The sequence below is a fragment of the Botrytis byssoidea genome, assembly GCF_014898295.1.
Source record: "Botrytis byssoidea strain MUCL 94 chromosome Unknown BBYS_004, whole genome shotgun sequence".
Classification (NCBI taxonomy): Eukaryota; Fungi; Ascomycota; class Leotiomycetes; order Helotiales; family Sclerotiniaceae; genus Botrytis; species Botrytis byssoidea.
In genome coordinates, this window is record NW_024065845.1 from 860,699 (window position 1) to 884,885 (window position 24,187).

Here is a 24,187-nt window from a genome sequence, read left to right on the forward strand (position 1 = left end):
AATATAGAATTTTCAGCATCAGCGGGCAGCCTCTTTTATATAGTAAAATACTTGAATTGGATGGAATCATGCTGGCACTCCGTACGGGGAACTTTGTATTTGCATTATCAATTCGTCGCGGAACACGGTGTGTTGGTAAGCACTATCTAATGCCGTAGGTTATGGGATGTCTAACAGGTATGTGTCTAGTGGTTCGCGCATGACCTAGCAAGTTTTAAGTCCAACTACAGCAGATTTTTGATGGGTGAAAAGACCATACAGTTTCCTGATATTGAATTAAGTATTAAATGCAAATAAATCTACCATGGTACTTGTACTCCAAGGCACAAAATCAAAAAGAAGCGTTAAGATCGCCGATCCATTCTTCCAACTTTCTGATAACAGCTGCATGTCTTCTGATGTTCCCATCTTCAGACAGGAGTCCCATACTAGCTATAACTCTATTCACAACTATCCCTGCATCCATTGCAGGGCTAGTTGAGCTGTTTATTGTCAAGGTCGTGTCAAGTTCAAGATAAGGTTCAGAGCCCATAGGGATTACTGTTCTTATAACTGGCGAGATTCCATGAACTCGTAAGATTTTCATTACTTCAACGAGGTTGATTCTGTTGAAGTCTAACTGGCGCGCATCCAAAATCCCATGAATGGCAGCCTTTGTATTCACGAAGTTGGGCTCAATATCGAAGAAATCTTGGTTGAGGCCCATCTGGCCGACCATAGAGATACGAGCTGCAGCAACGTAGTCTCTGAGTGCTTGCAATTGATCTGTAAAAGTTGGATAATAGCCAGGTATTATTTCGAAATATCCCGGGAGCAATCTACTGGCATCAAATTTCTGTCTCGCATCGTACGCTGAATCCCTAATTTTTTGGACGTTGGTAAAAGGGTCTGGTGTGAGGTCATCGCCTATGAGCCCCTTCGGAAATGGAATTTTATTCTTGTTGGGCTGCCGTGTCAATTCTACAAACTCGTCAAGAGTGCAGCTCCCATCCACGATGCTTCCCCGACTCTGTGAAGCGATTGCGTTTTCCTCAACGCCAAACGCATTGATGCTTATTCGGTAAGCGTAGAAAAAGGCGACAATCTGCCATGGGCCAGCAGAGTTTAATGCCGTGACTTGTGCGATAACGCAAAGCGCAAGAAGAATTATCAGTTGAAAACTCATTATTTCAACGGACTACGAAGAATAACGATTTCAAGTAGCGCCTAAAAATACATCAAGTTTTCAAAGCTGAAGTTCCACAGTAAATTTTCTAATGTCAATGACAGAATAGTAAGGAACACGGAGCCACTTTAAGTACCTCAGACTTATACCAGTTGTTTGTACCGCCATTACCAAGACATCTCATGTCTGACTACTCTTGTCCCCCATCTGACAAGAAGAACATCGGTTCTAGATTTTGGTCCTTTGATTCAATGACCTGTGTCTGAGTCCAGATTCAATTGTCACATACCAGAGCATATGCACATCTTGTCACTTGAGAGCTCCAAATGACCGTTATGCCAAATTGCACCATCACAATACTTTACTTTAAATCAACGTTACTGTGCCACATGCTATGTTAGATTATATGAACTAAGTCATATCACAATTTGATAATATCACAATGTATACAGAATTGGATTTTAGATGGTTTGTGAGTATACTACGGCTGGCATGAAGGTAAGGTGCTTCATGTTTTTACATCATATAATATCACATAGTGTCACTTAGAATGACCGACATATCAAGTCTAGAGCCTTAGGTTAGATGTATCAAACAGAAGAATTGAGAAGTGACTTGTGCAGCTGACCCTTGGATATTTTATCGAGCCATCTGCAACAATTATTAATAACTCTCTCTACCTTTACATTTCATAATGCAGTGAAAGACGAGGAGGTGGTACAATTCATAGAATATCATAGTCCAGAGGAGCTTAGTAATTCTAATAGGTGAAGCTGAAACATATTGATATTCCTCTGCTTGAACCAAATGCTACTGGGACGTTTCACTACTCGATCGATCTGCGACTTTCATGTCTATATCAAGTTTATAATAAGATTAAATTAATCGTTCTTTCAACTTAATCCGAAGCAATTCATATCTGATGTAGAGATAATCAAATATTTGATCTAGGGGCCGCCCCTTGACCTTATTCAAACTTGGGAGTCTAGTTCTCCACGTTACATGAATGTTGTATTCTGCATAAAGTCAGCCTAAAATTGAGCCCTGAATGAAAATCCCTCCGTCTTCATTCGTCCCGTTCTCTCTTCGGCAGAAACTTGTTCATTCGCTTTCGAGCATACATTACACTGCGACAATTGTCTTGACAATCAGGATGACAGTATCATCGTTCAGTTCTTCATCGTTCAGTTTTTCAAATATTCGAGAGACGTCCTGGATGCTGCGGTTGATGATCAAGCGGTCCTCGCCAGCCCTACAGAACCAGAAAACTCGTATACTACGGTTATGGTGGCAAGAATTTGCTAAAATGTCCCTTGAGATTGATGCTTTGAGATTAATACTTCGAGATCTCAAGCAAGTGCCAAGAAACCAGACAGGGGTTCAGCTCTTTCTTACAACTTTTTCACTATTTATTCTTTTCTCAATTCTTCAGCTCTTCGCCTCGAAACTTTCAAGGGTAAGTTACCTGTAACTTCAATCAATACTAAGTTCAATTCTATCAAGTACATTAACTTTACCATAGTATCAATTTAGTATAAGCATTCAAGGTTCTTTTCTCTTTTTACTCGCTTAGCCCTGCCCATCAAAAACTGAAATCTAGTTATTAAGGTATCATGTATCTCCACTTTCTAGTAATATAGCTTGATTGGAAAGATCCGAAACGTTTACAATGAAGAAAGCAGGCTGGTGAAATATATATATTATTGATTATATAGATTGAATCATGCTAGTATAACTACGAGGTAAAATTGATGTGTGTATAGCGCAAGCAGCCGTACTATATCCTTCCAATATGAAGAATTACGAATAGATTTAAAAAATATATAGTGAGAGTTCAAAATCTCAAGACAGCTATACTTCTATTCAATAATAAAAATATATTGAAAATCTCAAGTATCGGTTTAGAATATGACCGTAAATACGCTTGTTAGATAATCAAGTTCAATGGTCATACTGGCCGTATGATACGGCTGTACGATTAGTATAGATTACGGTCGAGTAAGTCGTATCAAGCGCTCTTCATAATTTTCTAGAGTATAAAATCATTACAAATGATACCTTAAGAACTGAAGAGAAAAACTAAGTATAAAATGAGTCTTATATTTATATGTTTTAGTACTTATATATAATAAATTGCTCTTATATCTCTTAAATTCTATATTGTAATCTATAATTGAATCTTTGATGGAATATATAATAGAATTGACTCTAAATTAATAGACTCTAGCTATTTTAGATTGAATCCTATACGAGGAAACTTGATTCTTGTATAAACGCTAGTAAATAATCTTAAGTCATTAGACTACTATAGTATACTAAGCGAGAGAGCTAGCCTCAAAAGACATAAGAATTACTCCTTTTTATGATTAGCTAGCTTTTCAGATAGAATATAATATTAACATACAGAATCTATCATTATAAATACTATATAATCTATATCTATCGGTAACATCATGAGGCTGGCGAAGATAATATAGTACTATGATTCCCACTATTGTAATATTACTTAAGGCTCCAAAAGCTAGGGCGGGCTACGATACGTATATGCTCACTAGCGTAAGCGCTAGTGCAGTCATACGATTCCTGTCCCGACAAGTATACTTGTATATATAGACAATCTAATCCTCTCCTTAATGATTTCAAGAAAATCAATATATAAATCTAAACTGTTCTTCCTCTTTCTCTCAAATCCTCTTGATTATCTCAAACATCCTATACTTCTCATCCACTATATCTACTACATCAATCCTCATTACTATCCCTCCAACCTCAAAATCAAGAATCAAATCTCATACTTCTATTCACTCATATTGTATCTCAAATATCTTTTTAGAGATTCTTCTTAATAAGCTATTTCTACTTTATCATCGTTTCTTCTTTCGAATAGTATATCTTCTCTGACTTTCTCTCCCTCCTCTCTCTTCTCCCCCTCATTAAAAGAAATCTAAAAATATATATAGATATAAACAACTTATTAATTGACTCAATAATATATACTCTGTCTAACCAATGAAAACCATAATCTATAAACCTTTTATTTTGATTCATATCTCCTTTCTTATCTCCATCCTCAACTCTATTTTCATCTCCATCCTCATCTCCACCCTCATCTTCCAATCCTCATCCCCCCCTCCAATACCCCCTCGAAACCCCCTTCAAAACTATTCAAAACTATACAGTAAATCTCCCTCACTTTCTCTTACCTTCTCTCACAACTCCATCAATTACTTACAAATCTTGCTCTCCTCTTTCCTCAAATATCTTATTAAATCATCAAAATCAAAATCAAAATCAAAATTTACTAATTCCTAAAAATCAAAAACCTCAGATTCAATACCCTCTCTCCTCTCTCCTCTCTCCCTCTCCCCCCCCTCTCTCACTTTCTTCTTCCATCTTCTCTCTTTCCTCCCACCCTATCACCTATCACTCCACCACTTAACGTTCCCAATAATTCCAAAAGTCATAATCCCAAAAGTCATCATATCAACCAAACAATCAACCAACCAATCAACTAAGCGAGTAAACACTCACTCACTCAATCAACCGAGCGAGTGAATGAATCACCAAGCGAACAAGCGAACGAGTAAGTGATAAATAAATGAACACCTACCTATCAAATGCTAATTTTCAAGTTTAAAAATTAATATAGCATAGTATAGTATAGTATATATACATATCTTACATCTCATAATCTCACAATCTCAAGTCTCTAAAATTATCCATATTCATGTCCATATTCCTACTCACAATCCCATTCTGATTCCCACTCACTCCCACTTCCATTCCCCTTCCTATTCAATTATCTAATATTAAGAATCCCTTCTATTCTATCCTCTCCTCTCCTACTCTACCCTATCCTACCCTATTCTATCCTACAGATGTATACACAAGAACAAACTACAACCAACTACACTCAGTAATGTCACGTAATTTTTCCTCTATTTTCTCTATCTCATCTATTTCTTTTCTTTCTCTCTCCTCTATCTACAACCCCCCAAGTCCTCACCCACTCTACCCACTCCTCAAATTTCCCAATCAATGAGAACGACCCAAAAACGCCATTAGCCAACCAACCAACCCAAACCATTCCATTCGTGCATACACGCATACCAATTCCAACCTCGAATCATTCGAGACTTATGTTCCGATCGCTAATCTCCATGTAAAGCCGAGAGAGAAAAAAAAAATACACCTCCCATATCTACCATTTCATTTCACTTGCATATCCTGTTATACAACCTCCTCATCTTCTCGTCATTTCATCTCCTTGCCCTTGAACCTCCGCACCTCTATCCCGTTCACCCCTACATCTAATTCCTCGTCCTCCTGGAACGGAAATAATCATAATTCATCGGATCATGATCCGCACTTCCCCTCCCATCCAAATCCTCCTGCGGTAAATTACCATATCCTCCTGGTCCACCACCCAAGAAACCCGGTGCTCGTTCCTGCACACCCGGTACCGAACTTGCAGGCATATCCTGTGCACCTTGAACTAATCCAACCGTCTCTCCCGAACTATCCTTCCTCTCTCCATAATACCTCATTCCCATCCCGGATCCCCCACTCAAACCAATATCCCCTTTGACACTATCCGGTGTCCCTGGCCTGAAAGTTGGCAATGTTGGTGTACCCAAACCATTAACAGGTGTACCTGGTCTTGAATCTGGTCCTCCCCAGCGTGAACTACCTGGTGTGTCCGACCTAATGATATCTTCCGCTTTTCCATAAATGCCACCCGAACCACCATGCTCCTCCGCGAATTCTGCTCTTCCCTTGTAATACGAGAAATCCAGGCGATTCTCCGGTACCATTTCAAATCCAGGCATACCTCCCTTAGCAGAACGACCTGGTTGTCCAGCACGCATAGGATCCATGGCATATGTGTCGGAATATCCTGAAACCGACATATTATCTCCCGAGCCTTGGTTATTTGAATCTGTAAGACGACCACCATAAATAGAAGCTAGAATATTTTGAGCTCGGGCATGAACCATAGGTGTAATAAGTGGCTTGTATAATGCTGGATGACCGAAGCGGGAAGCGAGACGATCCCCTTTACTACCAAAGAGCTTGGAACGCGAAGCTTCTGGATCTTTGAGCATGTTGCGGACGCTGTAGTAGTGAATTTTATCGTCGAAGGTACGTGCGCAATACCATTTGAAACCAAGCACCAGGAATGGAAGAGGAATTACAGCATAAGCTTCCATGTGTGACCCGTCTCCATGAACCCAAGTGGCGAGAAAAACGACAAGGTTGGCGAGAATTGCTGCGAAAAGGATTCGGTTAAACAACATACGCCAGAACATACCACCAGATTCTGTCTTGGTAATGAAGATATAAAGCAAGAGGTACTTCTTCAAGAAGACATCTAGAGAGAAATACATAGCGGCTGCAGGGATGACTAGCGGTTGAATGCAACCAAAGCACAGAGTAATAGTGGTGTAGAACAAGAAATAATTATAATAACTTGCATAGTCGAACGCAGGTGGTGCAGTCAGTTCAATCATCTCACGAGGCGTAGGACTCGAGAATTTCCGGGCGCAAAAACTCCAAACCAAAGTCCACAATTGAGCCAAATCGACAGCTGCTCCCAAGTTTCGTTGAAGTAGCGAGGTCACCCAGAAAGGTGAGATATTACAAAGTGAAATAAAGACCAACAATCCCAAATCTGCTTCGTAAATAGCTTCCCAAGTTGTAGTTCCATCATTGGTTTTGTTGATGACGGTAGAGACAAAAGTCCAGACAGTACTGAAGATCGAAAATACAAGTAGATAGTTGAAAACGAAGAAAGTATATAACTTTCCAGTAACATGACGTTCTCTGGCAGTTTTTGTACGATCTCCAGCTTTAACCAGCATTCGACGGAACATGATTGGAAGTACTAGATAAACCAAGGATGTAACAGCGGGAGAAGCAACACCTTGAACAATCGACCACCAAGCAGTGTGTTCCGCCAACGAAGTTTGAAATGCAGGCCAAACACTACCCAAATTGGTTAAACTGACCAAGAAGATAGAAATCAAAGCGTTCGGTGCCATCCATACAATTGTGAGTAAAGTAACCCAAATATTGTTCATGATGCTCTTCCGTTTTCTGGTCTGCCTACTCAAAGGCATATTTTTCCAAATAATATCATTCGGTCGAGGAGCAAGTACAATCGTAGTTCCCTTGGGATGCTTTTTCCGTGCTGCGAATGCAATACTGTGTGCTTCATCAATAGCTTCATAACTAGCGAATCCATACGGCAAAGGATTTCGGTTATCCACAGACAAACGAACTTCCTTGATCTCCAATTCCAATTCCTTTATACGCGCAGTAAGATATTCGATCGCATCGAGTTTTTGACCTCGGACATATGATCCAAAATTAGGATCATCTTTCGATGGGGTACACTCTGGTCTCTTGGGAGGTAGATTCGCAGGATCCTTAAGGTATCTGGCCAAGTAACCCTCCAAGTCACGAACCGTCTGATTATGCTGTTCGATCAATTCCGGAAGTTCCTTCACATTTCTCGCCACGACTGTTCTCGAGAATGAAGATTGAGGCGCCACAACATCAATCACTCTACCAATTCCCTCGTCCGTGCGTAGCGTCTTCGGAATATCGTTAATCATCAACGTCCGCGCATGTAAACTGGCCTGGTAATCCGCACTTTCAAAGTACGTTCTCCTCAAATTCAGTACCGCTCGGTAATTCCACCATAAGAAGAAAATAACAATGAGATCAAATAACCAGGCGCAGATTGTCATACCCCAATTATTCGAACCCCAAACATTGACCGGCGTCACTCGAGATACGAAATCCGCTCCTTTCGCCCATTGTCCCTGGGACATATTAATCGGGATCAATATTCCGCAGCCCACCACCGTTATACATAAAAATATGTTCCGACACATCCTCAGCACTCTCAAAAATACGGTCGCATCCAACCCTATGAGATTAACCAACTCCGATTCCTTGGTCTTGAGCACCGGTTCCAACCAAGCCAAGGGACCTTTTCCAATAGGCGGCGGTGCATGCTTATCATCTGCAACCTTGAGTTTCGGTGCATACACGACGGAATTGTACGGACGAAGAAGAGAGAACCCGATGGCGAGTAAGAAGGTAAAACCTATCGATGTACCTAGACTTGCATAGATGGAATTTTGTGACAACTAAGCCAACAATCAACAATTAGATATGAGCGTTCGAAAGGAAAAAGAAAACATTATGGGGAATCAACAAACCTGGGATCGAAAAGGATCTGCTAACAAGTCCAACAATTTCTGTGCATCCGACGCTCTCTTGGTGAGGACTCCCGTCGTACTTCCTACCTCCATCTTGAATTTCTTAATGTAACTTTTTGTATAAAGCGAGTGGCAGTGACAGGCCCAAGGCCAAACGAAGAAGAAGAGTTGGTAATCGTATGCGCGAAGAGCGTGTTATATTTTTGCAGATAGAATAATGGAATGAATAGGTAGTGACGAGACGTTTGAAGATTCTCTCCTCTTCGAAGAGAGTCGATGTGTATGATCCTCTATATGAGCGAGTGAGAGAGGATTGAGTGGATGAAGATCGAGGGGTGTCGAATGTATGTATGAAAGTAAGTCTGTATTTCAGTATTGGTATGTCGTTCCTTGAATAACCCTTGATAGCGATACGGGGTCTGATTCAACCCCTACAGATTCTTTTTCACCCAAACTGACCCCTGCTGACCCAGCCTATACCGAATGTAATGTTGTAATATGAATGACTGGGATATTTATGAAAATGACGCTCTTTCAAGGGTTTTTCTTCTCGATGTTCCCTCCCTTGTGGTGTTTTTTTTTTTTGGGAGTAAATGAATAGATCAAAGTATTTTCGGGAAATTGTAAAAAAAAAAAGCAAGCCACAATTAGAAGTACCGATGGATAGGAAATCCTACACTGTATTTGATTGAAATGTACAAGGAGGAGAGTAATTGGTAGTAGAATAATAGAATATGATAATTCTATGTTGTAAAAGACAGAATGATTTCAATATTTGGAGTTGAAAACAGAATGAATACTCATATCAACCCGTGTACCAGTAGGTAGGTGCTCAACCTCAATATAATAAATATCGAGAATGACCTCAGGAAGAGAAAAAAAGAGCAAAGACTAAAATAGAACGAATCTACCATAGAATGAATCACAAACGAACAATCGAATTAAAGTAAAGGCATTTATTTGTTCATTCATTCATTCATTCATTCATTCTTGCACATATGTTTACGAAATATCAACAATAAACAAATATCTACTAGCTACCTACCTACCTATCTCGTCTCCTTAGTTCTAAGAATATTTCTAAAGATATCATCAACCAAGCCATACCAAGCCAAAGCCATACCAACAAAGAAACTCAGTCTTCAGTCTTCAGTCTTCCGCTCTTTTTTACACTATCTAACCATCCATCCATTCCATTCCATCCAATCCATCGTCTCTACCAGTACACTCAAATCTAGATTCCCGCAGCCGCAAGTAGCCCTTCTCCCTTCTCACTTCTTCTCCAATTCCCAACAACACTACCGGCCCATCCATACATCCATACATCCAACCATCCACAATCCACCACCCTAACCAAACTCATCGTCATCACCCCAACCCCATCCGTCCAAGATCTACCAAATCCAAGTCTCTATCTTCCGAGCTTCCCTACCTATCAGACCTCCCCTCGCTCCCTCCCGAGCCTCCCTCATAACCTCTCCCGAAAATTCACCCATAAAACGGATCATAAAACGAATTAGAGTTGAATAGAGTTAAAACTAGTACACTTTCCATCTCTCTTATTGGCTCGCAAAACTGGTATTCCGAGTATTATACCGTAGTTGTTCTTGGCGTGTGCGTGATATTTTTGTGGTATTTATTTATAGATGGTTTTGTTTGATGAATGTGAATGGATAGGTAGGTGAAAAGAGAGAGAGAGAGAAAGAGAGAGAGAGAGAGAGAGACATATATGAATACAAGTAAGTATCTAAATAATTATCTGAGAAATACATCTATTGTTCCTTAATGTTGATATAAATGACGCTTCGCTGACCCTCCGGGGGCCACTGCCGTGGAGGCAGACTATTTAGAACAAGAGAAAATATATCCTATTAAGAAAGAGAAGACATATATTTATCTATATTTCTATCCATCTATAACATGGTTTAACACCGAGTGCACCATATCACCGAATGCACCACTTTTACCTCAATTTGCATTCTTCAACTTCAATACGCGATTTATCAATCATTTATTATATAATCAAATAGAAAAAAAACTCAAATACTTTTAGCTATTAAAGCTATTTAAAAAAATAAAAAACTCAATATTCGAAAAATTATTAAACTATATAATATAATATATATAATATTTCTTTACAAAATGAATAATTTACTTCTTTATATAGAAATTCGAGTAAATAATTATAAAATGATTAATTTAGAAAAGGAGATATTTATTTAGTATATAATTAATATAAATAATAAAGGATTTTTATTTAAATTAAATAATATAGAAGATATAGCGAATTATATTCTTCAATTGCAAAAAGTAAAGAAGATTGAAAAACTCTAGGCTTATCAATTCATAAAGCATTATTCAAAATTAAAAATATGTTTTAGTTATGTTTATAACTTCCAAAAAGCTTTCTATAAAGATCCCAAGTTTATTGAAGATTGGTTTCGTATAATTTCGAATATACAAACGAAATATAATATTCTCGATTGTGATTTCTGCAATTTCAATAAAACTAGCTTTATAATAAGCATAATATACTCTGGAATGGTTATAATTAATACTAAACGAAATAGTAGAAGAAAAGCAATATAATCGAATAATCGAGAATAGGTAATAGTAATTATATATAATAATAGTGAAGGGGATATTATACCTTTATTTCTAATAATTCAAGGATAGATATATTTTTTCAATTAATATATTGAAATTAATTTTCCTATAGATTGAGTTATTAAATCTATATCTAATGAATAAACAAATAATGAGATAGGGTTAGAATAATTGAAATATTTTGATAAATATATAAGAAATCAAATTAAAAGCAAATATAGAATACTAATATTGGATAGGTATAAGAGCTATAAATCAATATTATTCTAAAACTATTATAAAGAGAATAATATTATATATATATATTTATTATTGTATTTAAATCATTTAATTCAATCTTTTAATATTAAATGTTTTAATATCTTAAAATAAAAATATAGTATTCAAATTAAAGGGTTTATAAAAGTATATATCTATTATATCTCAAAGATCAAATTCTTTATAGTTTTTTAAAATTATATATTAATAATCAATTACAATCAGAATATAAGAACTAGATTCTAAAAAATAGAATTAATTTCATTTAATTCTAAAACTATATTTTCTAAATTGGAAATTCGAATTCATATATCTACTTTTTTTTCTTTTGATTTAGATCTCTAGATCTCTCAAATACCTCGAAATCCTATAAAAGCTCTTTCTTAATTAATATTAATTAAATCTCGAATAATCTATTATCAATTAAGTTCTTCTATACTTATATTCGAGACTATATTAACTCTAACTAAAAGTATAAAGAGATTAATTTATAAGAATATACTTTTGAATATAGAGATTTATATATTTCAAAAAGCAAATAAGATATTAAGTAAATATTAATATATAAAAAAAACTTAATTATATTAAGAAAAAGTATTTATTGAATAAAAGATTTTTAATATATTATTTTAATAAAAGATTGATATTTAGATTTAATATAATAAATGTTAAAATAAGGGAAATTCTAATAAAAAAGTATTTTTTAATTGATATTATAATAAGTATAGAAAATCAGGTTATAATTCAAGAATTTATTAAAATAATATAATAGATTCTAGATTATTAGATTTTTAATAATTTTAATTAATTGATTTAATTGTTGTTGAATAATATAAATTAGAAAGCGCAAATTGAGGTAAAAGTGGTGTATTTGGTGATATAGTGCACTCGGTGTTAAACCACGTTACCTAATTTACATGTTATATTATTCCCTCTCAGAGAATATCTTCGTATCTATATAAAAATGGTGGCAGTGCTCCAACATATCTCAGATCTCATATCTTATCCCACATCCCACACCCATCCAATCCATCCATCCATCCATCCATCCATCCATCCATCCATCCATCCATCCCTCCAACCAATTCTAACCTCCAACAATCCAGTCCAATCCAGTCCAGAGTCCAGACCCTTCTCTTTCCCTCTTTTCTCTCTCCCCTTTCCTTCTCTCCCGCCCTCTCCACCTATTTCACTATATACCTACCGACCCATTATCCATTACCCATCACCCATTACATCAACATCAACCTCAACATCAATCAATCCGTGAATTTCCCACTTCCTTTATCCATCCACACCTACTCCATCCATACCTACTCCGGGGAATATCCATGTGACGATGCTGTGTTGTTATGTTGTTACGTTACTCCATATATTTAAACTTTGTATTATCACCACTCAGCATTCCTCCATTATTACTTCTCTATCGGTATCATCGCCATAACCACCAGCATCATCGTCTTCATCATCACCATCATTCCCTCCCGTCTCTCCAAATCTACTCTGTACAATACAACACAATATTTACAATATATACCTACCTATATACTTATATACTTCCCTCAAATCATTCCCAAAACACCACCAGCGCCAACAATAACATATATCCTACATCCCTTCCCTTCCCTTCCTATATTCTATTCCATTCCATCTGTCCCTTTTCTTCCACCACACTCAAATCCAAGCATATACTCAATCCATCCTTACACCAACTCCCAACTCCCAATTCCCAATTCCCAATTCCCTACTCCCAGCTCCCTACTCCCTACCCCCCACTCCATCGCATAACATCGATTCCCATCTATTGACCCTCACTTATCCAATGCATCAACCATCTTATCCATTCCTCTTATATACAACACATATATAAAATACACACATATAAAATACAACATAACCCACCCACCCATCCATCCATCCACCTACATACTATTCATCTATCCAAAACCCCAATTGAAAACCCCAATTCCCAACCTTCTACTTTTCTCCCACCTCCATTCAATATATCAACACATCAACACATCAAAACATCAAAACATCAAAACATCAAAACATCAAAACATCAAAACATCAAAACATCAAAACATCAAAATATACCTATCTACTACCTACTACCTACTACCTACTACCTACTACCTACTACCTACTACCTACTACCTACTACCTACTACCTACTACCTACTACCTACTACCTTCTAACTACTATTTACCACCTACCACCTACCACCTACCAAACAAACAAAAAATAAACTCAAACTATCTACCTACACATAGCCAAATCTACCTACCTACCTACCTACCTACCAACCTACCAACCAAGCGCTCCAAACAATTCATTACCACCTATCTAGATACCCAAGTACCTAGATAGGTACCCAGCTATACAATTATCAAGGTTATATCACATACCTACCTACCTACCTACCTACCTACCTACCCACCTACCTTCTCTATCTACATACTATCTACCTCCATACATACACACGTACTTCCAAACCAAACCAGAACACACAAATCCCATGTCTCAAACCCTATAAACGTGATTCGATTCAATTCGATTCACGACAAGAGTGTGATATGATCATTACCCCAATCAACATTAATTTGTCTCACCAACCGTACCACACACCACAACCCAAATCACAAAGTACAAATCCCAGACCATATCACAAACTACAAACTACAAATCACAAAGTCCAAGTCCATGTACTCGAGGTCAATTCAGTAACCTAGGTACAACAGAGACCAAAAAAACTCACACTTCATGTCTGGTAAATAATAATTTCATTCTGCATATTCGTTTGGTTTCCTATAGATAACTCGCTCCACTTTTCATGGCATTGCATCGCATCGCATCCTCATCCCATAATTCGTCATTTCCCGTCTCGCATCTCCATCTTCCATTCCCCTCTCTCAATCCAAATCAAACAATTGAAGTACAGAGAATGATTGAATCTCTGTACCTAGCTTTCCTTTCCCGCAATAATATACAAAGCATAAAAATGCAAAAATAAAAATGTAAAAAAACAACCACGAAAACCCATCACCATATTTCCCCATATAACCTAAATGATTCGAGTCGATAGATTGTCTAATTATTCGAAAACGTATTCAAATGTTATACCGTGGATTTTCCAATTGAAAGAAACCAGATTCGCTCCATGTGAGGTTTTCGTTGTCGGAAATGTGTTCAATAATTGAAAAGTTCATCAACCTGTAAATGGACAAAATATAATCTCTTGAGAGATCTAAACAGATTCCTTGCGTGCTTGACTTCTTGTCTTTCGTTGAGCTTGACCAACAGCAGGAAGCTTTTTCTCTCTCTTAGCAGGTGTACCATTGGATGCACCCTTTGGTCTACCAGGCTTCTTCTTTGAGTCAGTACCATTGGCAGTACCATTAGAAGTAGCGTTGGTCTTTTGTTTTTTGGTACCGTTCTCTTCTGGGCTCTCTGCTTCATCGTCCAATTCATCTGCCTTGCGCTTGTTGCCGGCCTTAGGTTTGGTCTCGGATTTATCTTCTTTGCCGTTCGAATCTTTCTTCTCGTCCTCCTTGACATTCTTTTCCTCAGTCTTTTCCTCGCGCTTTTCTTCGGTGGTCTTTTCTTCAGATTTGTCCTCACCATCCTTCATCTCAACGTCCTCTTCCTTCTTATTTTCACCCTCAGATTCAACCTTTTCGTCTGGAACATTAGTTTCATCTTTCATTTCCTCATCCTTGGATTCACCATTGGTCTCGGCCTTCTCCTCTTCGACCTTTGATTCGCCATTGGTCTCATCCTTTGAATCACCATTGGCCTCGACCTTTTCCTCCTCGACCTTGGATTTACCGTTGGCTTTACCATTGGTTTCATCCTTCATTTCTTCATCCTTGGATTCGCCATTAGTCTCTTCCTTGGCCTCTTCCTTGGCCTCCTCCTTGGTATCCTTTGATTCACTGGCTTCCTCTTCCTCTTTCGTCTCCTCTCCCTCCTTACTCTCTTCACCCTTCTCCTCCACCTTCAACTCACTAGCCAACTTCACAACATCATTTCCACTTCTCTCAATGTGTACTGCTGGATTCTCCTCATCTCCCGTCTTCTGGATTTCATTTCCGCGATGACTAGTAACTGAGACTTCACCAGCCTTTACTTCCGCAGCGGTTCCATCTGGATTTGCGCCGCCCCAGCTCCAGGAAACTGTACGAAGATTTGTCAGTCGTGTGAAATTGAGCCGAGGTAAATTGAAGATCGCCATGGTATTGTGTGAATGGATGATGATGCGCAAGCCAAGTAATGAGGGAGGAGTGAAGTGAGATGGAGTGGAATGGAGGTAGTTGAGGAAGTTGAAGGAATCTCGGAGCGCAAAGCTTGCGAGAATGGAAATGGCGTTTGTGAGAGGAAGTTGGTACAAATCATGAAATTTTCAGATAGTAAAATCCAGAATTCTCCTCTCCAGTAAATAGAAAACAAGTAATAGATCTCAACATACCTTTGTCGCCTTCTTCGATCTTATTATCAGCCATCTTTTCCAATCTTCTCGTCTTCCGGGTCTTTTCAAGAACCTTCAAATTATCCAAATAACTCAGTTACTCAAGATAAATATATCAATCCAAGTTCCACGTTCTTTTCAATTGTCTCTTGCGATTCAATTGTAGTAGTCAAATAGAAAATTTCGTATCAATTGAAGTGTTGCGACAAAATAAACGGAAAAATAATCAAAGAGTTGACGTTGAAAAGCAAAGCAAAGTAAGTATGTGAAATATGACGCTCCAAGCTTGCAAGCTCTCTCGGGTACTACAAGCTTTTGCAATGATTTTCAAGGTTGGTTCCGGGTTACCGTAGAGGGAGGATACCGCAAATGGATTAGATTTTCAAGCAACCTTTGAATATTGCACCCAATACGTCAAAGGATCAAGTTTAAGAAGGAAGATCAACGAATCAGATATCCAAGAATGTGATTACGGCATCGAAAATTCTTGGAAAAAAGAGGAATATAATACCTCATTGAGCCACAAATTATTTTACCTTTTTTCTCTTCTTCTTCATTTTTTCTTCCCTCTGCATTGTGATTTGATCGGACATGGTCGGCTACGGCTTTTCTCATGTTTCTGCAGAATCTTCTAGGTGCTTGAGGCGCAATCCACGCAATCAAAATCCGATCTGAATTGCGGGGAAATGACAGGGCTGGAATGCATTCCCACATATTTATATCACTGCAGAAATGATTGAAGAAAAGAACAAGACGTAAGTAATGTGGTGATGATGTGAAAGACCTCGAGAGATAAAAATGTTGAATGATTTGAGATGGATGTATTCACCTCAATTACCCGATCCCGAAAGTCAATTCAATCCATGAGAGTTTTAATGTTGGTGAAGAAGAGTTTTGTCCTGTACCTGATCCCGAGGCCTGCAAGGGGAGAGCATCAAGCTAATGCATAGATAGATCCGCTTATTCACGTGATGCTGAGCAGGAATGGACAGAATTATAACGTCATTACTTGTCTTACAATTCTACGCACTGTGATGAAGAATAGAGAACATAGAGCTTTGTCTATCATATTGGAATCTAGTAGCAGTATGAAGATGGAAGGTAAATATTCTATGAACCGTTCCAAGATACCAATACGGTAAGGGCTGCTAATGACATTCTACTATGCTTCAGCTCAATAGGTGACTTGTATTGTGATTGAGAGCTGTTTGAGATTAAAGAATCTTGATACTAATTAGTAACCATCGTAGAATATTCCGTAATAGGTCATCGAAGAGAAGTATTTATTTATAGACTTTCATTTCAGTCTTATCTTATATTTCCAAACATGAATATTGATATACCGATATCGTAATGTATTTTCTATTTCTTTATAAATTTCTAGGGCTATTGATCAATGCTAAAGTACTTCATATAAATCTTTCAAACATGATCATTGATATAGCGGTATCGTAATACATTCCCTATCCCTTCAACGACTCATTGTTGAATCAACCAGTAACGCCAATCATATATAAATACATCAAAATTCACATCAGCTTGACTACAAATCAAGCTACGGCTCAAGCTATACTAAAGGACTCTAGTATTTGAATGCTTGATGCCTCATCAACTTCTCCTTTCCGTTCCTGATTATCTGCTTCAATTCCTAGTAGTTTAGGATAATTTGTGCGCAAGTATTCCATTACCCAAGTTGCATCATTGACCCGATTCTGCTCAAGTAGAATTTTGGCTGCCATCAGAGATATCGAGACCATCTTCTTCGCCTCATTTTTCTCAAATGGTTGTATAAGGTCTTCGCTTTCTGACCCTCTTGAAGAATGTTGTTGTCGGAGGAATTCTAAGAAATGGTCTGCGGATCGATGGTATGGGGAATACAAATCTAAAGTGTGCAGGTCAACGTCATGGATGCTGAACGCTGGCAAAATTTGTTGGAATATCTTAAAAGCTTCTATTGAAGTGGCCTCTCGCACTTGTCGAGAAGACTCGACAATTAAGTGAAACACATGCTGTCCAGGCTCTGTCAAAAGACCGTGAGCCTTTTCGAATCGCAAGTCTTTCGACATGTCTGTTATTCGAAGTAAAATAGAGATTGAATCATTGAACGATGCCTCGAGTCTGGCTGTGAGTGTAACAATTTTAGAAAGGAGGTGAGCCACAGCACGGCATTCAAATTCTGTAGCGTTGGTATTGTGAATGGCTTTGCTTATCCACTCCCAAAATACTTCTTCATAACCTTCTGCACGCATAAATTCAAAGAGAAGAATTGCAAATCTTTGATCTTGCAATAAGAAGTCAATGTTCTGGTTTATACCACTTGACGTCAACCACTTTAAGATTTTGAGTCCGGCGCCTGATTTCTTCATACTTTCTTCCAACGTTTCGTGCGAGGACTGAAGCTGTTTCTTTTTTGCCACCAAAATCGCTTTGGCATAGTTTAAAGTCATCATTCCGCGCCCAACAGCCCTATCAAATGTATCCATTGGATCCTGCGTGGATCCAGGCTCACCCCTTTGTTGCGTTCGTTGATTGAAAAGAGGATTTGTGAGAATGGATTTGATGTGTCGATCGGTGTGCTTATGACCAGAATCTGAGAGGCGCCTGGGCCTTCCATTTTGATGCTGTTTATTGGATTGGGTTGATTCGACATTGCTACTCGTGTGCGAAGGGCCATGCTCCGAGTCAAGCTGTTGTCGGAATGATGTTGTGAGAAGTTCAAGTAATTGTGTAGATTCACGTTGAGTCAAGGGTAAGGGTTGATGAAGCTTAAATTTGAGAAGGGCGGGCAGTTGGCGAAAGAGACTTGGTGGAGTAGTTCGAAACATCGTGCAGAGGACCGGTCTGCGAGCAATAAATTGTTTAAATGCAGTTCCTGAAAGCAGAATGTTTATGGTAATTCGTGTTGAAGATAGAATGATCGACGTAATGCTGCAGGCCCTCTTCTGATTACTTAATTTGCAGTACGACAATCAGATCATGTGATGGTTGAAAGTGGGTGGAATGGTCAAGGGGGAGTGAGCTTCCTCGGTTTCTGCAGTAGGAACCTTTGCACGGTCAGCATGTATGTACACCTCATCTACCACATCTGTAGAGGTGGGGAAGAGAAAGATTGGTAGTGTAATTAGAGGATATACCTAAGTCAAATGATAGGATTTGAGGTATGCCAGCAGCAGTGACTAGGTATCTTTTGCGATAATGATAATCCGCAGAATTTAAGATGTTGTACCAGCAATCAGCGCATGTTCATAATCGTCGTATCCACCCCACTCGTGCCACCCACGAGTCCGCAGCCTCAGCCACATTCTGGATGGAGCTGGAGACCTGGAATAAATCACTGCTTTTTTCGAATTATTCTATCAATTCAATGAATCATTATTTTGATTCATAGTTTAGATAGACAAGATTATCGCTTGTCATTCTGTCCGATTGAAAGCTTTATATTGTAATCGATTCAGTGAATCCAGTAACAAGCACTACAGGGTAGCAATCAATACCCAAGTGCATTCGACCTCGGGAATCCACCATGTGCAATGCTTGAGCCACTCTCCCACTTCCACTCGGCGTCTCCAGGTCACCGTTTCTATTTCATACTAAGCACTTTTCGTCTACCGTGATTTTGTGGTCTTTTGTGGTTTGCTCTTTTTGCCGCCGCCTATCGCCCTTGTTGATAAATCCAGCCAGTCCAACCAATCATAAGAGTTTGATCCATGAAAATGATTGCATAGAGCCAAGGTATTATCTAATTACACGTGACTTTTGCGCTAAAGCAAAGAGCCAAGGAAACTTTTGAACATTCAATTGTAGTAAAGGAATCAGAATTTCTCAAAATTTGAGAGTAAGAAATCAACCATGTCTTGCTATGTGGTGCTCATTTGACTAACTTCAAATAATTATCTATTCTTTTCACTGCAATTTTTTAATTGTGTAACAAACCCTTTTGTTTTCGCATATTAAAATAAATTTTGTTACTTTAAAAATAAACATCGTGGAGAATCCTACATAACTGACGCGACAAGCCGATTTTATTAAAAGGAGAGCTTAAATCTGTGCCCTGTGCCTTTTTTAACCTACCTCACCTAAAATCCCAAACCAAAAGCGTCATTCCTCCTCTCTCACAATACAACGAAAACCCTCCACAATCCAACAATCTCCTACATTTCCCTCAACTCTTTTTCTCCTATTACGTTTTCTCTTGCTTACACAAATACACATAACCTCACAAAATGTCAGAGGTACAACCTAGACCAACGCCTCGTGGCAGAGGTTCAGCTCGTGGTGGTCGTGGAGGTTTTACATCAAGAGCTGGTGGTCGCGGCGGAGCAAGAAGTCATGCAACCAACGAGAACACATCCACTACTGCATCAATTGAGCAAAATAACAGTGAAGTCGTTCAATTAAAGAAGAAGCATGGTAGTAAAGTGAGCACCATCCAAGAATTGTTTCCAGGCTGGACAGACGAGGATGTCGTTATGGCCCTCGAGGAAACCGATGGAGATTTAGAAAGTACTGTTGAGCGCATTTCGGAAGGTAAGAATTTCATTCAATTTTAAGCAATCTTTATCAAGCCTATATTTTCCAAGTATGTTTGCTAACCTCTCACCATCAAAGGTACCATTTCACAATGGGGAGAAGTTTCAAATAAGAAAGATCGATCTAAGTCCAAAGCTCACGATTCAACTTCATCTGCCCCTCTTAATGAGTCAACCAACACTGGAAGAGTTGCCCGAGGTGGTCGAGGTGGATTCGACGGTACTAGAGGACGTGGTCGCGGTAACGAAAGAGGCAGAGGTGGCAGAACTCGTGGAGCTCCAGTTGCGCATACAAATGGTGCACGTAACGAAACTGCCGAAGTCTCTGTTCCTACAACTGAATCCAACGCTTGGGATACTGCTGCCACTACTGAAAACACTACTAAAGATACCCCTGCCGATGCGGAATCTTCCAAACCTGCTGAGGCTGATAACACTTGGGGTGCTACAGCAACCAACGCTGCTGCTACAACTGCGGCCGTTGCTACAAGTGCCGCTTCAACTATTATCCCTGATGGTGTCAAAAAGAGTTGGGCAAGTATGTTTGCACCAGCACCTAAGCCGAAGAAGGCCCCAGAACCCGTGGAAAAGCCTGCAGAGCTCCCCAAGCCAGAGGAACCTGTCGAAGCCCCAGTCGTTTCAGAGCCAGAGCCTTCTGTTCCCGAACCAGAAACTGTCGAAATCCCAGAACCAATTGCACCTGTCGAGCCACCTGTCGAGCCCGAAGCTAATATTAATCTCACCCCATCAAAGGACGAATTGACGGAAACGAATCTTGAACAAGTTCCAGATGAATCGGTTCCACCCCCAAGTGCGACAGCAGCGAGCACTGCTGCAAGCTCCTGGGACCCAAGAAATGCTCCTGGAAATGCTACACCCTACTCAGCATTGCCAACTCAAACTTCAGCTGCTTCCCGTGCTCCAACCAGTGGTTTCCAAGCTTCTGCATTAAAGGCTACCGGATCATCAGGTCGTACACCAAGCTTTCAACGCCGCGTCCTCGACCAGGAAGAAGCTGTCCGCATGCCGGGAAATCGTGAAGTGGATAGAGCTGCTGTACAATTCGGCGCATTTAACCTTACCGGCGAAGATGATGTTGATGGTGATCGTGAAGAGCCAGAGACTAGAGCCCAGCCACCTCAACATTCCCCAGTAGCACCAAGAGCTACTTTACCTCCGGCCCCTCAACAAGCTGCCCCAGTTTCTGAAATCTTGCCAACCCCAAAGCAAGCTCCAGGATTGCCTGCTGCTACTCACCCAACAGCTGCCCCTGGCCTTCCCTCCCCACAAACTCATCCTTCTTCTCAAAGTAAGTTTCGCGCTCAACGTGTTCCCTTAGCAGCTATTAATTATTCTACTTCACAGGTGTACCTCAACAGGGAGCTCAAGCTGGCTCTCAATTGGGTCAATATGGCCGATATGGACAACCAGGATCTCAAGAGCAATCTTCAGTGCCACAGAAGCCATACGATGCATTCAGTCAACAAGCACCAAGCTCGCAAAGCCCATTTGAAGGTTACCCAAGCCAATCTCAATCCCAGGCACAGCAACAATCCGGTGCATTCTCCTCTGCACCCAACGATTACTCTTCTTACTACACCTCTGATCCGCAAAGACAAAACTACAACAGTTACTATCAGCAACAATATAACTTGCAACAAGGTGGCCAAGGTCAAGATGCTTCATCATCTCAAAGATCTTATGGTGGATACAATGGACCCCAAACTGAAACTTCTGGTCAACAATCCCAATCTCGCTATGCAACCGCAGGAGCAGGAGAAGGTCAGAACAGTGGGCACACTACTCCTAATCCAGTAGCTCAAAGCCAACAACAAACTGGTGCTGCTGCTCAAACAACTCAACCTCAACCTAGCCATTCACAACAACCCCAGGGAGCCTATCCATATGGTCATCCTTACTATCAAACCCCATACTACAATGCTTACATGAGCCAATTCCAACAAGCCGGTGGCTACGGTGGCTATGGTGCCTCTCCATATGGTGGTGGAAAGGGTGGCATTCATGGCCAACCATACCAAGGTTACATGTCCCCTGGTGCGCCATATGACCACACTTCTACCCCTGCTGCTGGAGGATTTGCTGGATCTTCTCTCCATGGTCGAGATTCCGCAGTTGGAGGAGGCTTGGGCGACTATGGCCGAGCTGGATCATCCCAATCGTCCCAGACTCCTCAAGCATTAGGTGGAAGTGGTGGATTCGGTGCTGGTTCTCATGATGCATTTAGCCGTGGTGCTTATCCTTCAGGTCAGCACTACAATGCAACTCAAGGTACCCAACCAGGAGCTAGTGATGACTTGAAACCATTCGGTGAATCAAAGACAACCAATGGACCAAGCCCATCTTTGTCCCAAGCTGGACGTCCTGGTTCTGCCACTAATACCACTCCTGGATCAGTCTTGCCACCACCTCAATCCCAACAAGGTGGATATGGTGGATACCCAAGTCATCTTCAAGGACATGGACTCCATGGCAGCCAAGCTGGTAGCCAATATGGTGGTCTTGGAGGTGTTGGAAGTCACCAATCTGCTGGCCAAGGTCACCAGAGTAGTGGATATGGAGGCTACCAAGGTTATGGGGGTTACCAGGGTTTCGGTAACAACCAGCAACGTGGTGGATGGGGTGGCAACTATGGACATTAATTGATTTGGCCAAAAGTAGCTTGCACATCCTTTGGTAACTGTTGTTGATCTTTCTTGAGGGGAAGAATTCGATCTTCATACTAAAATTTAACTGTGTTACTACGACCAAAAATTCATTTTCATGCTTTTATTATTTTCTTTATTTTCATTGTCTAACGACTTGATGCACAAGCAAAAAATCTGGATTGCACATTCGACAAATCTGGATTTATATCAACATTATGGCTGGCTGGATTTGTTTTCACTCTTCTAAAAGGCATACAAATTCATTGTTTTCAAATAGTTATCTTCACGACTCAAATGATGGTTGGGGGTGGGATGGAATGGAATGGGTTCATAAGGATGCATTGCATGATTGTATGAGACTGGAGGGATGCATGAATTGATTTTGAGAGACATGAGGGTGGATAATGAATCCATTGGAGAGAATAGTCAGATAACTAGATGATGGATAGTCATGAACATATCAATTCGATGGTTATTTTGACTACTGCATAGTTTTCTGCTTCATTTTTGGCAATGTGCTTGCTACTATTATTTTTTGTGCTTGTGAAGTTTGAGTGTGATTTTGTTTGGTATGGGTAATTGTATGATGTGATGGTAACTAAGTATGTATATTGATGCAGGATAGTTTTCTGATCTCCTTCCAAATCTTTTTGATATCAACTCTTAATATATCTTTCTCTGTATCAGTTTTTGACATTAGAAATACGTAATGATGATGTATACTCAGCTGTGTATACAATTTGCCAGTCGCAAAATTGTTAGTGGATTAGTTTCAATTTTTAGAGCCAACTCTTTGAAAAGAAGGAGGAGAAGGAGAAGGGAGTGAGAACTTGCTCTTGCGTATTTTTGATTGTGTATGTTCTTCATTTGTTGGATTTATTTCTGTTCTCGTTTTTGTCTTCTTGTTTTTGTCTTCTTCTTATCGTTATGTACTTCCCTGACTCCCTGGCAGTAGCTTGAAGTACTTGGTTTACTTGCTCATCTAGTTACCTATATTGTTTAGGGGAGGGTGGGGAGATAGATGGAAGTTTTCTCGGTGGGGGTGACGGGGGAATGAGAGAGGAGACGAAAACAAATGCGGATTGACTGATGGGCTTAGTATTGAATTGTAAAACCTATAGCTTAGACTGTAGAGGGTAGGTATCTCAATGTACTATAACTCTTCCCATACCTTGGAAAGAGGATGCCAAAACTCAACACTTGTGCACGGCGTATCCTGCAAACATTCAGCTCTCTTTTGAGTGTCTAGGAGCTGAGTTCGAGA

The 24,187-nt window shown here is 39.6% G+C and overlaps 5 protein-coding genes across 5 annotated transcripts; 1 reads left to right on the top strand and 4 right to left on the bottom strand.

Annotated features, from left to right (window-relative positions):
- Positions 1–331: 331 nt before the first annotated feature.
- On the bottom strand, positions 332–1,165 carry EAE97_002363 (uncharacterized protein; the record flags this gene model as incomplete). Its single annotated transcript, XM_038872874.1, has 1 exon — positions 332–1,165. The coding sequence occupies one exon, from the start codon at positions 1,163–1,165 to the stop codon at positions 332–334; it is 834 nt and encodes a 277-aa protein (XP_038736080.1).
- A 4,310-nt stretch (positions 1,166–5,475) lies between these two features.
- Positions 5,476–8,487, bottom strand: EAE97_002364 (uncharacterized protein; the record flags this gene model as incomplete). Its single annotated transcript, XM_038872875.1, has 2 exons — positions 5,476–8,322; positions 8,395–8,487. The coding sequence occupies 2 exons, from the start codon at positions 8,485–8,487 to the stop codon at positions 5,476–5,478; spliced, it is 2,940 nt and encodes a 979-aa protein (XP_038736081.1).
- A 5,460-nt stretch (positions 8,488–13,947) lies between these two features.
- On the bottom strand, positions 13,948–15,974 carry EAE97_002365 (uncharacterized protein). The gene is made up of 2 exons (XM_038872876.1): positions 15,729–15,974; positions 13,948–15,436 (listed from the first exon to the last, which is right to left on the bottom strand). Exons 1-2 carry the CDS (start codon positions 15,760–15,762, stop codon positions 14,508–14,510), a joined length of 963 nt encoding a protein of 320 aa, XP_038736082.1. The 5' UTR covers positions 15,763–15,974; the 3' UTR covers positions 13,948–14,507.
- Positions 15,975–17,290: 1,316 nt separating this feature from the next.
- EAE97_002366 (uncharacterized protein) lies at positions 17,291–18,553 on the bottom strand (the record flags this gene model as incomplete). Its single annotated transcript, XM_038872877.1, has 1 exon — positions 17,291–18,553. The coding sequence occupies one exon, from the start codon at positions 18,551–18,553 to the stop codon at positions 17,291–17,293; it is 1,263 nt and encodes a 420-aa protein (XP_038736083.1).
- Positions 18,554–19,604: 1,051 nt separating this feature from the next.
- Positions 19,605–23,482, top strand: EAE97_002367 (uncharacterized protein). The gene is made up of 3 exons (XM_038872878.1): positions 19,605–20,255; positions 20,337–21,566; positions 21,623–23,482. The coding sequence occupies exons 1-3, from the start codon at positions 19,952–19,954 to the stop codon at positions 22,915–22,917; spliced, it is 2,829 nt and encodes a 942-aa protein (XP_038736084.1). The 5' UTR covers positions 19,605–19,951; the 3' UTR covers positions 22,918–23,482.
- The last annotated feature ends 705 nt before the right edge of the window (positions 23,483–24,187 follow it).